The sequence below is a fragment of the Corvus cornix genome, chromosome 2, assembly GCF_000738735.6.
Source record: "Corvus cornix cornix isolate S_Up_H32 chromosome 2, ASM73873v5, whole genome shotgun sequence".
Taxonomy (NCBI): Eukaryota; Metazoa; Chordata; class Aves; order Passeriformes; family Corvidae; genus Corvus; species Corvus cornix.
Window position 1 is genome coordinate 61,145,862 of NC_046333.1, and position 20,897 is coordinate 61,166,758.

General features: G+C 41.0%; 1 protein-coding gene across 11 annotated transcripts in view; it reads right to left on the minus strand.

Moving 5' to 3' along the window:
• The window catches only part of LOC109145069, a 301,323-nt gene that overhangs the window by 145,413 nt on the left and 135,013 nt on the right, over positions 1–20,897 (minus strand). For 5 of the 11 annotated variants that reach the window (XR_005601584.1, XR_005601578.1, XR_005601580.1 and 2 more), the window contains 2 exons: positions 20,056–20,169; positions 10,537–18,927 (listed from right to left, as the gene is read on the minus strand). Coding sequence is in view for 1 of the 11 variants with exons in the window: in XM_039550021.1 (XP_039405955.1) it covers positions 20,056–20,169 (114 nt within the window). In the remaining 10 variants the exon portion in view is untranslated. The remainder of the gene's footprint in view (positions 1–10,536; positions 18,928–20,055; positions 20,170–20,897) is intronic. The other 6 variants (XR_005601585.1, XR_005601582.1, XM_039550021.1 and 3 more) reach the window with 3 other exon arrangements.

The following is a 20,897-nucleotide window of genomic DNA, read 5'->3' on the forward strand; positions in this document are numbered from 1 at the left end:
TTAGGAAAATGCTGGAAACATGCCAGGTATTCTATTCAAAACACCTTGAAACAAACTGCACTACTGTCTATATTTGGAAACCATAAAAAAGTTGCAAAACTAAAACCTTATACTTGTAAATATATACGTTCAGCCTTCATGGTTTTCAAAGGAAACAAGTACAGATAAACTACAAGGATAACATATGGTTGGATATGAATGTGGTTTACATCTGTTACTGGTTAATTAGTTCAAACTTTACCCACAGTGGAGTTTCAAAGATGCAGGGACACGTGTTAAATAAACGAGACATATTTTGGAATGGTGAACAGTCCTAAAAGTCCCAAAATCCAACTGGTAAGTCTTTCAACCTTGCAGAAACATCTTTCTTGGTTGGAACACTTCTTAGTGGATTAGACATGAAGAACTCTGTCAGGGAAGCTGGATCCTTACCCCAGTTCCCATCCGTTTTCAAGTCAGTCACCCACACATAGTTCTGTCACAGGGAAAGGACACTTGATGTCGCAGATTTGCTCAAGTAATGCATATAACCAAAGCCAGGAGACAAGATAACTCTTGTGTTTCTTGACATAGGTTTTATTTGCACTTAGTAGTCACAATGAGTTTCATGTACACACCTTTCAAAACCAGCAAACAGAATTTTCCCAAAGTAGTCTCCCCACTTTGCAGTTTAATGCAAAATACTGTTTTCTTTTTTTAAAAAAAATGGGTCCATCTATTTTATCATCATTATCAATGTGAAAACAGCAAAACTGAGTTAAGCAAACTATTGAAATGGTTGTATCCTAATTTTGGCAGCTATTTTTCATCTTAGCTAAGAAGTTAAAGCTAACAGTAATACATATTCAGCAGAGGACATGCTTGCTACCTAGTCACAATATTAACCTGTGATAGGGATTGTTATAAGGCACTCCTTTCCATCTGCAGAATCTGATTTTTCATTTTTTACATACATAAAATAATAGCTATAAAATGGCACTAAGACAAAGAAAATTATGTAGCATCATGATCACCTGGCATCTCCTTAAATCTCATTCATCCATGTCTAAACTTTCAAACAAAAAATGAAAGGTGATTGTAAAAGATACGTCATAGTAACAGCCAACTTTTTTTTTTTTTTAATTATCTTAGAATTCTTCAGAGGTGCTAATTTTGATGCAAGCTCTTTAACCCTAAGAAAATCTTGTATCAGCTATGGTTGGTATTGACAGCTGCTGAAAAAACAAATGGGAAAAAGAGAAGTTCCCAGTACTCGGATCAGCATTCTGAGAGCTAACTATAGGACACTACAATTTATTGATCTCTTTTTACTACAATACCACATCTACATTTCAGAATTGTATCAAGGAGTAACTGTAGAGGGTTTCAGAACCAAAAAAAAGGAAAGAATAATACTCCAAAACCAAACAACAAAAATAGAATCAGTTAAGAATGGTTCTATTCCCTATTTTTCCACACACTCAATATATGCATTTTGGAAAGATATTTTAGTGCTGTTTCTTTCTTCATTTTCTTTCTTTTCTTTTCTTTTTTAAGGCTCACTGTTTTAGATTAGCAATTCATATTGGCATCAACACTCACCCATTTTAAAGGAGGAAGCTACTTTCCTCCCACGGCTTTCCCTCATGAAGTCACCTGGTTGAGTTATGAAATCCTGTTAAAGAGGTCATTTAAATAAAACCTAAATCAATAGGAAAAAAAGTCAGCTTTCCTGAACAAGTGTCACTTCTATTTATTTTGAGTGCAAACCCCAGCGATCACAAATTCAGAATATTTATTTTGCAACCCAATCCTCATAGCCCATTGTCAACTGATAGTTCTTTGTTAAGCAGAGCAAAACCTCCATCAGATCCTGACAGTTTTACAGGACTCCTAGCAAGATTTTCCAGCAATAAGACACTACCAGGCCTCGCAGCCTTGTGTTCTTCAACACAAGCTGATGTGAACTCATCTTTGTGCTACACTCCAGTGACACTCTCTGAGCCCCATGAGGTCAGATAATTTTGAGCACTCTGGTCCCTAAGAGATCTCCAGGCATACCTGGATCACCTAGAAAAAGGAAAGATTTGAGTGCAGATGGAAGCATCCATGTACCTAACCGAGCCAGAACAAAGCCATGGTGCACCTCACTACCTCCCAACACAGCACTCTAGAGGCGAGTGGCCTCCCACCAGAATTTATTTTGCTGTGTTCATCAACTGTGAAGGCTCAGCAGTGTTAGCAATAGGGAGTTACAGGCACAGCAGATGAATGAACTGGGGAAAAAATCCCAAACTTACACGTCTCCCAGGACTGAGAAGGTATGACGAGGTACAGAGTTGCAGATGTAGCTGCTGCACTGTAATACACTCTTGGATATGCAGCCTGCTGAGCAAGAAGCTGGAGGCAGCACAAAGTTCCAAGCCATGGCAGCCAGGCAGGTGTACCTATAAACCTCTTAATGCTTCTTCTTACCGCTTCAGTCAAAAGCAAGTGAGATATTTTGTCCCACAGCATTCTAAGTCTTTGATCTGAACAGCGATAATCTAACAGATCATTTGCACAACTGAGTTATTTCCTCCCCTTCTCCTTGCTCCTTCCCGCACAGCCAATCAAATTGTTTCAACGCCATAACACATATCCTATCTCACTAGAAGGACACACAGCTATACGGATGCCATGTTTATTCAAAATCTCAACAGGATAAAGGTGATGTGATAATAGAATAGTTTCCTTTCTACACGGAAGGTGAAAAGACCCAACCAAGTTCAAAAGCTTATCTCAAGTCTACTAAAAATGAAATGAATAAAATAATAATTCTGATCACTAGTACTGGAAATTCTACACTCATCCCAAAACAACGTATTTCTGCCAAAATCTTTCTGAATCTGAATGCTACTTTCTGAAGTATCATTAATATGCTTCCATCCAGTAGCACAGGAAATGAATTGTATCTGGTCTGCATGGAATTCTTTAAATTATGCACATATTTATCAGTCTCGTCCTACATGCATAAATCTACCTTTACAATTTCTGGAAAACACTGATAAACACTGCTTAGGAGACAAGAAATGTACAAAGAAAGAAAAGGAATGAATTTACATGGGAATTTACTGTGTCTGCAGGTCATACAAATGAACCCAATTTTTTCCCACAATTAAATCTATGGTGTTATCAAGACAATCAGTTTATTTTAAGACTGTCAACCCAATATATAAATTTCCTTTTGTGCTTGAAATGCCTTTATAAGATAAGATAGCTTTTGTTTAAACTGCTATTTTCAGCCTTTGCTTTGAGGGTTTTGAATATACACAGTGAAGTAACTTGAGATTTCCTACCCTGTTTTAAAATGTGTTTCTTCTGTCTGTTTGTATTTTGTAATTTCCTGTCAAATAACCTCACCATAACTAACTTTCCTTGCTCCAACCTACTATTTTTTTTTTAAAGCCATTGCCACTTCCTGAGGATGGTAATAAAACACTGATTACATTCGGCTGTTATCTGCCTTTTCTTCCCCTGCTTCCCCCTCTCCCACTCCCTTTGTCAAAGCCAGCACTCAGGTTTCAGCTCTTCATGGCCTGAGAAAGGCACATAACTGGGAGAGGAAGCAAATCAGACTGCAGGAATCCAGATTCATTAGAGTTTATTGGGTCAATCACGAGCTGGAGCAGAGCCAGACAATTAGGCTGTGCAGCCCCTGAAGTCTGGATGCACGGCTCTCCTGCCAGAGCCAAGCGCGCTCCGCAGCAGGGCACACGTCGGCACCGTGCCTGGCTGTCTGCTGCGGCCGTGCAGGGGGAAAGAGGGAAAGGAAAGCAGTAGCACCTTGCTGCTTCAAATCAGTTACCACTAACTGGAGAAAAAGCCAATTTCTTCCTCATTAAGCATGAAGCTGCTGATATTTCCAATTCAGTCACTCATTTTTGCCAATCCCTACCAAAAATCCAGTCTGTTAAAATACCACCATACAGAGCCTATAGACTATTCAACTTCATCTGAAATTCTTTAACCTCTTCTACTTGTCTTCAACTGCACATTTCTGTTTCAGCCAAGCTTAGTTTCCACTTACATTTCTCTCTCTAACTCTGTTCCTCCTTCTCACTACCCACAAGAAGTCAGCCCTACCTATTTCAGCAGTTCTTTTCCTCCTTTCCCTTGTCTGTAAACTTGTTGCAAGCACAGGCTAAAGCCACTGCGCTCGCTTCCTCTTCCAACTCTCTACTGGATCATGTCCAGCCCAGTTTCCGCTGTTTCCCTCTGAATGAAAGTGCTTTCACCACAGTAATTCATGATCTCTTCCTGGGCAAATCTCAAGGATCTCCCTCCTACATGGCCCTTCTGGTTCTTTTGACATTGCTGATCATCATCCTTGCTCTGATGTCTCATCCTCACTGAGGTTTCAGTTCAGTCTCTATCTTTCCTGTCAATGATACTTCTCTTTTCTGGGCAGCCCGCTACATTGATGGACACTTCTGAAAGCTCTGCCACTGCCACAATACTCTTCCCAGTTTAACACAGTTTGGGGATCTCATTAGCCCTCACCTCTGCACCGATGGTTCAGATTCCATTTAAAGATTCCCAAAGCACCCTAAGGTGGTCTGGAAGGAATAGGAGAGGGGCATAGGCCAGAAGTCTTAGATCAAATTGAGAAGCTTAGGAAACCCTGTTGTCAGACACACCTTTTCCCCTTCCAAGACACCTCCTTTGCACTTAAACACATGCATCATTTTACCTCCCAAATTTTCAAACTCTACATTTTGCCACAAACATAAATTAACTTGCCCTAACACTAAATGCCTTCCCTATAAAACTTCCTCCTCTCCCTACAACTGATGCCACCTCAGGGAGTTGCTTACAACAGCAAATTTAACGTCACTTGTGATATTTCATTCTCTTCTTCTGAGTATCAAGTTCAGTCGTACCCTTTCAGTCACTTTCTTTCAGTCTCAGCAGCTTAAAGCTCTCACTCTGTAGTTTATTCTAACCAGTCTGACAGCATTCTCCCCTTGAGTGTCCCAAAAATGCCACTGCCTTCTGACAGGGCAGAAAAGGTACAACAGCTGAAGTCATGTTCCCATCTCTGTTCAGTCAGGAAACCTTCAAGTAAACTCTTCAGTTTCCTAACATGGCGTCACATTTAATGTTCTTTTCACACCCTCTTCTTTAACTTGTTCCTAAAGTTTACATACTTTAAGCATTCCTGAATTGACAAAATGATACTCAGGAACTACAGTGCCAAGCAGTGCAACACCACAAAACTACTCCTGTTCCAGACAGCTGGCACAATTGAGCATAAGGCATAGAGCCCACAGGTGAATAGCAGGTGTTGAAGGATCTGCTAAAAATCCTTGCACTCACACCTTTAATTTCTGAGTGTGCACTTACAAAGTTGATCTATTTCTACACAATTCAGGAGCACTGCCATGTTCAAGCTTTGCTTCCATCACATTCAGATGTTTTTCTGCCGATGGTCACCATCTGGCTTTCTTCAGAGGGGTATGAGGTGGCAGTTGGCTTTTTCACACAGAGGCCACTTAAATCATGCTTAATCCCTGCATAGGCAGCAGCATTACGTAGTAGTCCTCTTCCTATTTGAAAGTTATTTATATGCTTCAATGTCCTTCTTCTTTGTGTCTAAATATCACTTGTTAGCTTCCATTCAGCCTGAGTTCTGGCAACTCTAACTTTTACCCTTTTCTGACAACTTCTTCTCCTTCCTTGGGACACAAAATTCAGACTGCTGAAGTACTTGCAAAAGCTCCCAATTTTTGCACTATTCAGGTCCATGAGTTCTCAGTGCAGCCAACCTGCATTTCTAGCAGTTTAGCAAACTCACATTTGCTATCTCTCAAAGACAAATTTTAATTAAGGACAAACTTTTAATCCTCCCTTCATTTTAATTAAATTGATTCCTGATCACTCGATCTTAAGTTACTTCCCAAGTCTAGCTCTTCTATGATCTCATTATTGGCTGCTAAAACCAGAACAGATACTCCTTTATTCACTATGTCCTTTCTTGTTATGTTTGTGGGGAGGGGAGAAGGTGATTTGGGGTTTTTTTAATGATCTTTCACACTGTTACACTCATGGACAGTCTACTACCTTCTCTTTCTGTTCTTCCTGAACACAGCAAGTACTATATTTCCAGCAAGATTATTATTCTTCTATGCACCTACTGTTCTCTACAACATTTGTCTTCACAGGTAGTTTAGACTCCCCTTCCCTAATGACCTGGTATTTAAGTACAAACCTTTCCCTTGTTTCTAACTGACCACAACCAATCACCTTGTCAAGTTAAGCACAAACCTTTCATTAAGTGACCCGATGATCCAATTAAGATCACTATTATTTCTATCACTTTTTCTTATACTCTTCTTCCATTATCCATTAGTGTATCTTCTCCCTTTTTCACTTCCTGCACACTAAAGCCAAGCACGAATATCATATGACCATCTTCAGACGCTGTCCCATAATTTCTTGACATATTCAACTGCTGTAACAGCCTCAGCAAAAAATACTGTCACTCCACACAGTGACACAGACCATCCCTTAAGAAATATTCTAATTTCTTGAATGCAACCCAGAAGAAACACAGGCCAAGCTTTCCTCCCATCTGCCAATCTCACTTACAGGCCTTCTCTAGGAACTGGGAGAATTCTGATCACCAGAATGCAGATTTTCTGTGGAAATCACGGCAAAAGTGTAACTGAGGAGGGATCTATATATCTTGATGCATTTTTCCTAATAAAGAGCAAAACCACTGAAGTTCCACTTTAAATTGTAGCAAAAAACTGAGGGAGGAAGGCACCATGGGCTGATGGAGAGCAAGAGTCAGTCTCCAAAAATTGTACAAATTACAGAGAGAATAGAGGCAGAATATTAGACGCTTCTAAAATAAAGTTCATTTTTGTTTAAGACAGTGCAAAGTATAGGGAAATCTAGAGTAAAAATAATAAAGGCAATATGGCTGCAAGACTTTTTGTAGAAGCAGTCTAAAGGGACAGTAACAGGATGAAAGAGTACATGCTAAAACCAGAAAAAAAAATAAAGAAAAAAATAAGGCAGAGAGAGTGAATCGTAAGGTGAAGAGAGATGGGGCAAGAGCTTTAGCAGTTTCTTCTTAAGTCCACAAGAACCCAAAAACACCAGATAACTTTTTTTGTGAGAGAAGGTAAAAGAAAAGTCAAACTGAAGGTGGTGTTGGTCAGAATTCTGATCTGTAACCTAAGTATTAAAAAAATGGTGAAATCACCACTAGGAAACACCACATCTTTTTCTTAGAAAGGACTCACGTACAAACACATCTGAGTCATCAGAACAGAAGGTACAGAGAGTAAAGGGAAACCTGCAGAATTATTCCTACACTGAAAGCCGTGTGTAGAATATCCTCACAGACATACAGAGTGATAGAAGGAAACAAGTCATAAAAGTGTAGGGAAAATAAGCCCACTTTAAGAATGAAAAGCATGGTGACTGCTGAAGGTGACTAAGAGATTCTCAGTAGTCCTTAAATAATGAATTAAGCATTCACATATCCACTTACATAATTTTTGTTTCCAAATCAGCAGCATGCCACAACTTATGCTGACATTCTACATAACAGGTCTGACCATTCAAAACCTTCGATGCTTGTTTCTGTCATGCTTCAATTCCACGAAGTTACACTGGTTTTTCAATATAAAGTGCATAGTCTCTGCTTACACTGCATCCCAATACCTGTGGACTCTGTCCAACTGAGTTCCCTATAGGGACACAGCTGCTGAATATTTCTTATGTTTACCATTGGAACAAGTTTGTGTAATACCAGTTAGGGGGATATTTACCAACAGTATAAACATGCAGAGGGATTCAGCACTTGTAGTCTGTAATGAAGCACAATGTATCACAGCAGAGACATCGGCCCAGTGACTAACTCCACTTGAAGAAAGACTGAACAATTTAACTTATTTCTAAAGATGAAACCTCTGTAATTCCCAGTAGAGTAAGTCTATGGGGTTTAAATAAGTTCTCAAAAAAAGGCCGTAGATTATTTCACATCACCAGCTGTCAGCCAATAGCCTGGATAATGAAAATCCACAGTTTCCTGGCTTCCTGCACAGCTCCTTGCAGGCTTCAGAGTAACTGTTTCTCTCATTTGCCTACACTCGCTATGATTTCCTTTCTCTTTACTTCAAGAATTTGGGGTTTTTTTACTACATCTGTAGGAGATGACAAGAGGGATTAACACTACCAGAGATGTTGCATATGACCTCTTCTTTTATGGGCACCATTTGTCACAGAGGCTCATTAGACTTGTGTTTCCTAAACTTACTTCAGTCAAGGAATGAACTTTTAAGATGGATGAACACTCACAGCATAGCTGCTTTAAACAAAACCACCCCAGTTTGTAAATAAGAAGTGATTAGAGAAATTCGCTGCAGAAATCAGTCACATTAATCAGCTGGTCGTAAAGTAGATTGATGTGCACCAACTAGAGCTGTCTAAACAATTTTGTTAACCTTTAGCAAAAATGTGAAGGAATATGCTGCAAAATGGTTCAGCCTTAAATGAATAGGACATGCCTCTTTTAGGAGAAGAGTTAAGTTCCAAGATTATTATTTTGTTCAGATTTCCCCAGAACACTTGGCCCAAAAAGAATAATTTACAGTTACAGCACTCTTTTCCACAAGTTCATTCCAGGTTGCAAAGAGCAACGGCCCATGGCAGGACAGGGAGTGTTTATTCCAAGGCCAGTTGCTGCTGAGGACTTGTGGAGGGAGACTGATGCTCAGTCAATGTACAAAGAAAAATGAAACACCAGAAAGTCTCTAAGAATTTCCTCCAGCAGTGCTTTACCTCCTATGTTGTAGCTAATTTTCTTTTTTTTCTCAGCCAAAATCTCAGTGGAATTGCAGAATAATCTGTGAAATCAGTGCCGATAATAGTCCAGGGAAGGATGGGATGGTTCAACACCTGCAGCAGTGGTCATGCACACCTGAAGATAATGAATCTGAACATAAAACACCCTCCCTTCCCCCAAGACAAACTTAAAAATAACACTTAAATATATTCCTCCATTTTTTTGCGGTAGCATTTGATTCATATTTCCAGGTTTTCTTCCACAACCACCGGAAATAGAAAACTGATTTAAAAGGTGAGGAACAACAGAAGAGAAATCTAACAGTCTTCTAAGTAGTTTTCTTCCAAGAGATACATGTTCCAGAGGAACACCAAAGTAGGCATTGAGAATATCACTCTCACATCAATCACAGTATGTCTCAAAATACCTGGAAGCCAACATTTTCAGAAGAAAACCGTACAAGAGTGATCTTGGCCTGTCTTTAATTTTTCCCACACTAAAAACAGTAGCCAATAAAGGCCTATTATTACGGGTGCAGGTTGCTAGACAGAAGCACTAGAACTTCCAAAGCAGGATGTGCATGTTACATGATGTGGGAAATTTAGACAAAGTTAAGGAATTACCTTTTAATTTTTTTTATATGCATCTACTTCCAATAGTTATCAAACTCTGTTTACACAGGTAGGCCAAAATTAAGTTTGGAGTCAAAGTCTCAGTAAGTTTGATTCAGATTTTAGAGAGTTACAAGCTAGAAGGTGTCTGATAACACCACTCTTCTGTTACAATCGCATCTCTCACTTATACTCAGCAGGGATGTTTGTTTAAGCAACAAAAGAATTTGGTACCAATCCCTCTTGCTGAGTAAGCTGCACTTGATCTGCACAGCCAATGAATAATAAATCAATGCAAATTACACCACTTTATCACTAACAACCATTTTCTGGTCAGCTACACCACAGAATACAGTCTCTCCCACAGGAGACAAATAACCCCCAGTGTCTTAAAATAGGAGTTATTTATAGCCTGCAGGGAAACAATTGTGCTCTAATATATAATTTGCACCACTGTTTTTTATTTCCAGCGAATTTGGCCCTTGAAATCTTCAGCTACAATGAAGGCACAAGCTGCTTTCATCATTAGTGCATCACGCTGCAGATTATTTTAATTGATATTTGAACATTCAGATGTTAGGCAGTTCCCCATACACCACAAGTGCCACCTTACACTTGACAACTGGTCACTCATACACTGTTTCTTAACCATCTGTAGCTTTTCTGGGTAACAGTTTTTGATAGAGATTGCAGCTGGCTTAAGGTAGGAACTATCAAAGATAAAATAAAGTTCCATGTCCAGATGGCAGAAAACTTGAGAGAATAAGGTTTATAACTCACTCTCTATTAGTGCAGTAGAAAGCCATTCTTCTTCCAAAAGATGGATGAGTTTAGCCCCCCAGAGGTGTCAGCAGCTGCACAGATTTGGAGAAAGAGGCCTCGAGGGCACATTGAGGCCAGTCAGGGCCTCACCTTTTGGCAAGAAGATGGATGCTCTTTGTGTAGCACCATTTTCACAAGCATCTATCTAGAGCTCATCACTGAGCACTAGAGAAAAACATCACATCAGTGCAAGCCAAAGCTAACTTCACCTATTCAAAACACATGAGCATGGAACAATACAACACACTACCAAAAATTCATGCAAATCATCCACAGTTCGCTTACCCACAAAGGTTCAGTTCTGATGCATAAGCTTCAACCTGAAGTAAAATTCTCTCCTCATGCTTATATTAACAACAGGCAGCTTTGATGGCACATCCAACAGCAGTTCTCTACTGAAGTCAGGGACCAACCTTCTGGACATGAACACAAAGATGCAACACTTTGGATGCCATTCCGTGAATAAGCCTGTCCCAGGTAATGGCACATGAAGCTTTGTGAATGTTTGAGCCACACTAAGGGCACCAAGCATGGTGACAGCATGCACAGAAAACCTGTGGCACAGAGGGAAGTGATGGGGGAAAGATGCCTCTGAGCCCGGCAGCACCCACCCAGCTCTCCCACTTCAGGGAAACCCCAGCACCCACTAGGCTGGACAACAAAGCCAGCTCTCCAACAGCACCGCCAGCACACCCAGGTCCATCCTGGCTGCAGTGCATGGGCGGCCACAGCAGCCACTGGGAGACCTGCCCATTGTGCCTCCCACACCACTCCAAACTGAGCCAGCGTCAGCTGAGGTCTGAGGTTATCAGGGCAGAGATCTCTGCAAATAAAGAAATACAAACTATGGGTGTCTGTTCTGACTCTTCTCTCTTTGTGACCAAGAAGCTTCTTTCAGGGCTGTCTTGACTTGCCCCGGAGGCTTCCCAGAGAGCTGTATAATAAAGATGATTGAAATGCAGACTATGTCAACAGACACTTCCTTTGAGAGAGGTAAACAGGAGGACAGCACCTTGTTCATCAAAAACAACCAGACATACCTATAGGGCATGCAGAGCCAGCCAAGATCCTTTGGGGCTTTCTCTTTCCTCTTAAGAAGAAAACAGTTATTAAGTATTTTTTCCCAAATTTAATATTAAAAGAAAATGCTGGCAACACCCATGGTGATGTTATGTCAGCTGCTTATGTCAGGTCAAATACAGTGCGACAGGAAGCAGGGGCTCCACATGAATACTATCCCATCAACTCAGTGCCATTCTGCTCCTCCCTCCCAAACACAGACTGCTAAACTGTGCTCGACGTCCAGACCCACAGCTTTCTGCCCAGCCTGCCCAAGAGAAAAGCATCCTCCTAGAAGGAAAAGATAATTACATGCCAGATGGCACTTCTTTTGCAAGCTCCCATATGACCAAGTCCTCCCATCCCAGAAAGGAAAGCAACCAGACATTCTTCCTCGGTCTAGAGGCAGAGGTGGAAACAGCACAGTGTAGGACAGCAAATAAATATCTTCAGCCATCCAGCTTATAAAAGCAAGCAGAAGACAGCAACCTGGCATACCATGACAGCCAAAGTAAATTAACACAGTGAATGAGAAGGTAAAAATCAGAACCTGTTCAGAAAACTATTCACTTTCCAAGTTTCTATTTCTCTAGTTTTAAGATATGCAAATCTATTCTCTAATGCCCTTATTAAAATGCATATTTCTTAATCTTGCCGTCCTTGTTATCCTAGTTCACAGTTTTTCCCTACTGTGTCAGATGAATGGAAGCAATGCACCAGGGCAAAGGCAGCAGCAAGGCTGTTTTGAGCCTTGTCAAGCACCTTTTCCCATGGGAGCCTAGTGGATAGCAGGATATGACTAGAACCTCTCTCAGGAGAAGGCAGATCTTAATTCCTCCAATATATAGCATTAGTGATATTTTCTCTTCAGCTATTTAGTAATTTTCCTGGTACAAAGCACCATAGGCGGTGCCATCGTAACATGAATGGGACACAGGGGCTGGGCTGCTGTAGCCATCTACATGAGAGCCCTTGTTTGTACCCACTGGCTTCTCTGTGCCTCTCCTCCCACCACCAGGAAGTCTTGACATGACCAAAATTTACAGCAGTTTTAACACTCCATGCTAACTGCAAATTTTAATTAGAGAATTTGCCTCTGGTGTAATGCAGCAATAAGGAGAAAATGGGTGTCTCTGCTTTCTTCCGAGGATCTCTGTATGCAGGCAGGTGTGGACAGACCTGAGCTTGCTCTGCCTGTGCTCCAAGCTGGCTCCCAGTTGAAAGCTGTGTAGGCACAGCACGCAGTGCACAAGCAATTAGGCCCTGCACTCAACACACCTCAGCTTGCCTAGATGACTGCTAACAGAAATGAGAATTGTGCCCCTGTAGCAAAGGAATAAAAAAAAAAAGAAAACCAAAACCCACACTTTTTCTTTACACCCAACACTTGTTCATACTTGCCCTAACAAGCTTGCCAGTATTGTCCTTGTCTTCTCATAGGTGTATGCTTTTAGAGGGTTTTCTCGACTTGACGTTCATTATATTTAGGTCATTTGCAAGTATAAAGCTATCATCTGCACAGAGATGACAGCATATATAACACAAGTAATATTCAGAGAGGATAAACCACAGAGGGTAGTGGATTATAATAAGGAACCAGTGAAGCCTGGATGACCCTTATCAGGGTGAGCCACCTCTTGCTAACACCTCTAAATTATGGTCTACCACTTCTGTTTTACTCCGGCTATTTTAAAAAAAGAATCACAGAAGAATAGCAGAAACCAGCAGAAGCATCTATTCTTTTTATTAGGAGGTTTACCAAGTGCCTAACCAGTCAACAATCACGCCACTAAGACAATAAAATTGAAGTTATTTTTTGAAAACTAGAAATTTTAAATACTGAGCAGCCTGTACTTCTGTTGTCTGCCACTGATCTTCTTGTAACTCCTGTTCGGATGATGTTACTGCAAAAAAGAAAAGGTTAGGAACAGCAGGGTTCTTCTTAAGAGTGGACTATGCAAAACTGGCTTCTCCCTAGCACCCCAGAACCACGAGAAGGCACCCATCTCCAGGCAGGATGACAGACTTTTCTTCTTGCTGTTGTTTCACTAGCTGAGCAGGTGCCAGGTGATTTCCAGCTCTAGCCTGGGGGTAAGTAGCCTTCTCTGCCCGTCCCTCAGCTTTCCTACCCTGCCAGGCTAGTCTTCCCAGCAAGGGAGCTACCTAGTGGGAGCTACTGACTCGAACCTCCAGCACGATCCTGCAAGTCCTTCCTCATCATCATCCCCACCTCCCATCTTTGCAGCAGGAGGTTTGTGGAACTGCTTTGGAAGGCAGACTAGTCCCAGAGGCAGCCCAGCTGGAAGATGCCCTCCACTCTCAATGAGGGTATTTGGTTGAGCAGCACAACTTTGCTTTTATATTTGATTTCTGGACTCCACCTGTACTGCAGAACATTAGAGAACTGCCTTTGATCTCTCTTCACTTTCCTATTTTCAGGCTCAAGTTTAGCAAATATTATCCCTTAATACATGGCACCAACTCATGGTTCCGAGCCATCATTACTGGTAGAGAGGAAAAGCACCAGAGACAAATAGATAAACTTCAGAGAGGAAGAACATGTATTATTTCAGTAAATTCATCAGGTAATATTAATAAATTCAGGAAAACCCCAGATTTTTAAAAAAAAAAAAAAAGGAGAAAAAAATCTCTTTAACTTATGGCAAAGCCAAGAGAACATAAGTCCTGAATACCTTTTCCTCTTTTTCCCTTGGCAGCAAGACTGAGATAGGGCAGGTCAAGCAACAACGTAACAACTTTGCATGCTGTCAGGCTGCTATTCAAAAAACAAGACAGAATATGAATGTAACCGGATTTCAAGTGGATCTGGGAGAGCCTTAATGCCTTAGTTTGTATGCCGGCTTTGTAATTACCAAGATCTTAGACCAGCCCTTGTTTCTGAGTACTGGCCTAGATTAGCAAGTCACCTGAAAGTTTGCAGTAGGAAAACCATATGGATATATTCCTGTAGCTACATGTGTACAGTAATTATGGCATAGGTAAGCAATAACACATGCCCACGGCGTCATATGTGGTGAGGCACGAGGCTTACGTGCATATCTTATTATGACTTCAGACTTCAAAGTACCTTATTGCTCAAACAAAATTGGTAGCCTACTTCCTTGTAAAATACACATAAGGGTCTATTGCCATAAAACACTTACAGGTGTTGATATAACAGAAGATTTAAAGTGTGGGTACCAGAACTGTGAAAAGGGGAAGGAGCATCTTAAAATATTTCCCTGTATTGTTTTACAGGGAATGCACTTTAAAGTAGCGGCCAAAACAAAGCATCGCTTAACTTTAAAAACTGCCAGTTTCATGCCAATGCCTGAAATCTGGTTGCTTTGCAGGCACTTAGAAGCTTATGTTCCCCTCTGAGAAACCTGTTTTATCTAATACATCATCTAGTTGATTGGTTTCAGACCTCTAATCAATCAAAAAATCCCATCACAATCGTGTGATCAGCAGCTGACATTTGTGCATGACAATTTATGAAAAAAAAACCAATAATAAGTGTTTCCCTTTTACATGGCTTTTTCAAAATAGCACCACACTTTACAAAAGTACATTTTTATGAAGACTGGTCTCTAAGTGAATAGCACCAACTTCAAAGCTAATGTTTCTGCAAGGGCTGTTGCAACATTCTAGTTCTTAAACGATCTCCAAGGCTGCAGAGTGACCTAGGAGGCAGCCATAATGAGACACAGACAGTGAATAAAACACTGATTTAATTATGTTGTTTGATATATGATGATCTCATCCACTGCTGTTTATACTACTATAGTGCTTGAAATACTCTATCGACATATGGGAAGGCACAGGCTCCAGCCTGAAGAGCTTATAGTCTCCAAGACAGAAACCAGATGAAGGGTGTTCTCTTCCTGTAGCTTACAGCAGGTTTTGAAGCTTTGCTCATTTCCATCAGGTCTCAAATGTGCAGTGAATGCTGGAAGCAGGTTGCTGAGCCAGCTTGCTGGACAAAATGTCCACTCCTTTGATTACAGAAGAGATTTCTGATATGTGAAAGTCTATGCTCTCTTGTACAATAAACAGTGGCAAGAAGAAAACATTGGTGAGAAGGAGGTAAGTTTCAGCTGTTTACAACATTTCCACCAAATTCCTTGAGTTATGGAGATACCCTGTGCCTCAGCAGGAGCTTTGACCCACTGTTACCTTCTGCTACAAAAAAGAAGAGTGGGGGAAGAAATCAGTACAACCTGATAGATCTTCCACCAAGGCAACTGTACTGTAACCATCTCCTTCCAGAAAATTAACTGTCAAGGCTCAGACGTTGGTTAAATATACATGTATGTCTTATTTCGCACTCCTGATTAAGATTCCCTGAAATATATGCAGTAAAGTAACTCTTTATGGTGTTAATGCCATGAAAATCTCCGTGAGGAAATGAGTAGTTCTGTATTCAGTGCACCATCTGCCAACCATGCAGTAAATAAAGCCATACAAGAAATGGTGAGAAACAAAACATCAACAACCTACCCACTCATTAAGCATTAGCCATGCTGTGTGCTGAACAATGTGCAGGCCTTGGGGGGTGGTGGAGGGGGGGAAGCACGCAATCCTCTAATTAAAGGCAATCAAAATGAATATTTACCAAGGGGATGAATGAGGAGCTTTAACTGTAGAATTTTTTAGCCTCCAATTGCCTGGGTTTGCAAGTTCAGCCCTTGAAGTTCAGCCCTGTTCAGTAATCTAAACGCCTAACTTAAGGCATTATTTATCTTATTTCTGTATAGAAGAAAACCCACAAAACACGTGTGGCTGACACACATTTACCCTTATTAGGTACACACACACCTACAAGGACCATTGCTTTCACTGTCTCTTATCATGGATGCCAGACAAAAAGACAGGTTAGAGTAGAGATACCCCAGTTCAATTTTGTTTTAAGGTCATTCTGGAATAGCAACAGGAACTCAGTACATCCTCTCTCTTACAGTGAGCTTTCTCTGTAACACTAGATTAAAAAACTTCTATTTAAAATGGAATCCAAGGAGTCCTTCTAGCAAGGATAAAAGATCCAAAGAGTTTAAATTAAATACAATATTAGCAAAGAAAAATGTGCATATATATACTCACATGTATTTGAAAACCTTCCAAATGGTACACAGAACTTAACCAATGAGAAAACATTTGTCCAGCACAGCTGAAAAATAGCTGAGAGACAGTAACGTGTTTTCATTTTCTTTTCAAACTCCGGTACAAATTCAGCTAATATCACTTTGTATGATCTCATACTGGGATAGAAGCCAAAAGTTTCACTTGAAATCTTTGCAGTTATCAGATCTGGAAAACTTTTCAATCACTTAAGTTTGAGAAACATTAAAAAAAGAAAAAAAATTCAGAGATAAAAGACCAGGGGCTTGAAACATTTATCACTTCATCATACTCCTCCATTTGATGCTAGGTCAGCATACAGATACAATAAAATGTCTGCTTTACCTATATTTTGAGTTGTTTTGAAAAAATAAAATAAAATTGATGAATAGACACTGTTAGAAACAGAGCAACAAGGCCAGGCAATTCATATGGAGGAAAAGCTCCTTAGTGAGCATGTTCAGGAGTAAAAAGCTCCCAGGCATAAATGGAAGTTTCCAATACTTTATTCCAGCAGTGGAAAACTGCAAACACACAGCCACGTTGCTTTGGTGTCAGCCTCGCAAGCAAGCCCCAGCCCTGCCAAACAGTGGGAACGGCCATGGGGCAGTACATAGAGGGTAAGTGTGATGCTCCCAGAAAGGTCAGGATTGCTACAGCTGGACCTGCTCTGCCCTCCGCTTTCCATGGCACTGGGGATCCCAGGCCTGCCCGTACTACAGCTTGGTCAGCACCACCTCCCTTTTACTACTACCAGCAGCCTGGGAAACCAGGACAAGCTCATAAAGCCTCAGACTGACCCAGAGGTTGAAAGAGGAAGACAATGGGATGTCCAGGAGAAGAGTGCCCTGTTGGAAGCAAGTGCTATCAACATATTTTAACGATTGCTAAAATAGGAGTTTCCCAGCTCCATATGACACCGTGTAGGGACCGAATGAGGAAAGATGAGGGTACTCTTCTGGCATGTCTCTGACACCTCCAGTCTCCTCCTGATAAAACAAATATACCACAAACACCTTGCAAGCACAATTGTAGCTAAGAAAAAGCAAACACAAGGTAGAAGTTAATACAACCACAAGCACAGACCAGCCCCTACCTTGCCAAGCTTATCACCTTTTTGAGAGAATATTCCAATTTATGAGCTATTAGGTCAGCTTCAGACCTGCTCTGGTTTCAGGCAGGAGTCACATCTTGCCAAGTGACAGCCACCCTACCCACTACAGGACAAAGGGTACTCATGCAAAGCCCAAATCTTTAAAACATTCACAACCATTTTAATCTTACCATCAAGCAGTGAATATTCAGGCCAGCATATAGCTAGACTTCCTTAGGACAAACTTCAAAATAAAGTTTTAAAACATTGGCTTTGTCTAAGCAAGTCAGTATATGAAAGATAGGGAAAGAAAGAACATCTTTTCAGAAAGCACCACAAGACACTCAGATGTGGGTCTGTAGGCTGATGGTTACCCCAGGCTGTGTCACCATATGCAGCCCCCTCTTCAAAAAATAGAAAATACAAGAAGTAGTATCAAAAAGTTTCTATTGCTCTCCCACACTTACATTAAAGCATTCCTTGTGCATACAAGCAAATACAGTGAGATTTCTCCACTTCCTTGATGAGAAAAGTAATTTTTCTTTCCCTCCAATAAGAGCTGCCATTTACATCATACTGGTAAAAAAAAAAAAAAAAGAAAAACAAGAAAGCTGGAAATTGAATCTTACCACTGTGTATTTCCTGATTAAGATCCCTGCTCTCCCATTACTTTCCAAAACTTTGCTTCAAAACACTTGTTTTCTCATTATTGCCCGCACATTTCTCACCCCTTTGGTCTTTTCTTTTATTCAGAAAGGCCTGATTTCTGGTTCCCTGAATTTTTCACCTCTCTCTCTCAACAGCTGCAGGGGAGACTCCTTCATACTCAGTTTCAAATACAGCCCACCAAGAAACATCTCTGGAGGAAAAAATGTGTTTGGCGTAGATGGCTGAACAGAGATTTTCCCACCCACTTCACTCTCCACTGCATCCTGTCACCCCACTCTCTGTTCTGGAGAGGCCACACAAGTTACTACTTCCATTTGTTTTCCTCCTTCATCCACTGAGCTCCAGATGCTTTCGATGCACCACTGACAACCTCTTTGCTCTGCTGCCTACCCTTTTACCCCCTCCAAGTGCTGGGCTACTCCTGAACCTTGCTGCAGCCTGCTCCTCTCCAGCACACACTTGCACCTGCTGCTGATTTCCACTTCAGGCAAAGCCTCAGCCACTGTCCCTCACACCTTCAACCCAATAATATCACTGCCTTTTCTCCCTACACCACCCAAGGCATGTCCTTTGACTTCAGGGCTGTAGGCAGCATGGCATCATCTTGGTTCTGGCCCTCTGAAGCTGAGTGCTGTCCAGACAGACCTATTGCTTTTAGGTGTTGCGTGCTCCCATGTACAAAAGACTCAGATGGTCATCCAAAGCTGCTCTGGATGGTGCAGCCTCCATTTTCATCCCTGCACACAAATTTAGACAAAATTAATCTAAGCTAGATTCCAGAATTATGATGTTTAAACTAATACAATAATCCTGCTGTCACTCTGCAAGTGTTAGGGCTCATTTTTACTAGTTCTTAAATATTTCTTGTATCACAGATTGGTGAAAGAGCTGCCTGGTCAGCAACACTTGCAATGGAAAACTCATCCTGTTATGCACTGCTCAGCACTGGTACATTCACAGGACCAATGGTCTTGTGTGTATTGGTGCAGAAGTGAGAACCCCCTGCCAAAAGCCAGGGCTTAAACACCATGTGCTTTTCTAACAAGACTTGGATCTTTTCACTTTGAACAGGTTGTACTAAGAAACACAGATCTTATTCATTGGTCACTATGTGAAGGTGACATATGCTAGGTGCTCACTAAGTTGAAAGCAATTAGAATGTCAGGATGTAAATTCCACAGAAAGGTCATGTGCCCTTTTCTAATGATGGCCCCACATATCTACAGGCAGAGCCAGAGAAAGACAACCCAAAGTGAAGTCCCATTTATCCTCCTACAAGGTTTCACCTTGGAGTTTCTTTCCTCCCCTCCACGGGCAGAGATATAGCAAGGGAGGGAGGCAGGAAGACACACAAGCCGCATTTGCAGCCACCAGAACTAACATACCAGCTGCACTCTAACAGGCTTCAGGAGCAGCCCAGGTGTGATATGGGCATTTCCGCTGCTGTTACAGACCTCTCTGTTTCACTAACAAATACATGCAGGGGTCTAATAAAGTTCAACCTTGCACTTTTCTCCAGTAACAGCCTCACTGAGAATCAGTTCAAGAAAAGCTAAATTTATTTTGTCAGTTTAAATTTCTTTGACATTGGACTAAAAGCTTTCAAATACAGAACACTTACGTCAGAGAATTGGTGGGGGCGGGAGGGGGGATGAGATTTACAGAAAACTCACACTATTTTTTTAATGGAAACCCTCTTATTACTAAACAGCACATTCTGAAGGCTGATGTTTGCAATTAGGAGGTGCATCTGTAGTATCTGAAATTTCTTCCATTCTTACATACAGCCAGCCGAATTGTATCTTCCTGTTTTGACTAAAAAGTAAGGACTGAGTTAATTATAAACTATTTCATCATTCACTCACCCGTCCTTCCCGGAGCAGGAAGAAGGGGAGTTCAGAATTTTCCAAGTAAGCCTTTCAATCCCATTCACACCTACTTCAGAAGTGTAAATCCTCACGTTTCTCTGTGACTCCAGCCTGAAATAAAGAAAAACAGGACACAAGCACTTAGTAACTTTATGCTATGCACTAATAAAAAATTAAATTATAATAATAGGTGCTTTAAAACAATTTGTTCCCACTATATTATGTCTTACAGATACTCAAGTCAAAGACATTGCTCTAATTCAAGGTCGAATAACTGTAAGATGACAGAAAACACAATCCTTTTACACAACTACATAGTCTTATATTTCAGGACTTTTCCTGTTCAGTTACAATAAATCCCACTTAGGCACTGCAAGCTCTTCAGTCGCTGGACGAAGTCCAAAATTTCAGTCAGGATGCTTCCTCACTAAAAATTTTCTTGAACAGGAACATAGCCTGGAATGTGGTCTTAAAACACAGCCTTGAGAAATAAAATTTATTGAACATTCATGCTACAGAAAGGAAGCTGGATTGTGTCAGCAGAAGACAAATCCACTCTCAGACACCTATCTTCTTGTTCTCTGCATTTACTAGCTTCCAGTGTTCATCTACTTATCTTCCCAAACCATGTCTAAATGCAGAACAAAGGTGCTGGGCAGCAGCAGTGGATGATGTCCCTGAAACACTCCCAGCACACCTTCACATTGTGCCCTCTCCTAATCCCCAAGGCACACACAGGAACTGCTGCTCATCTCGGAAACATGGGCTACAGCAGGATAGAGACTGCAGTTGCAAGAGCCAAAAGGTAAGATCAAGACTTAAACTCTACTAAGTAAACG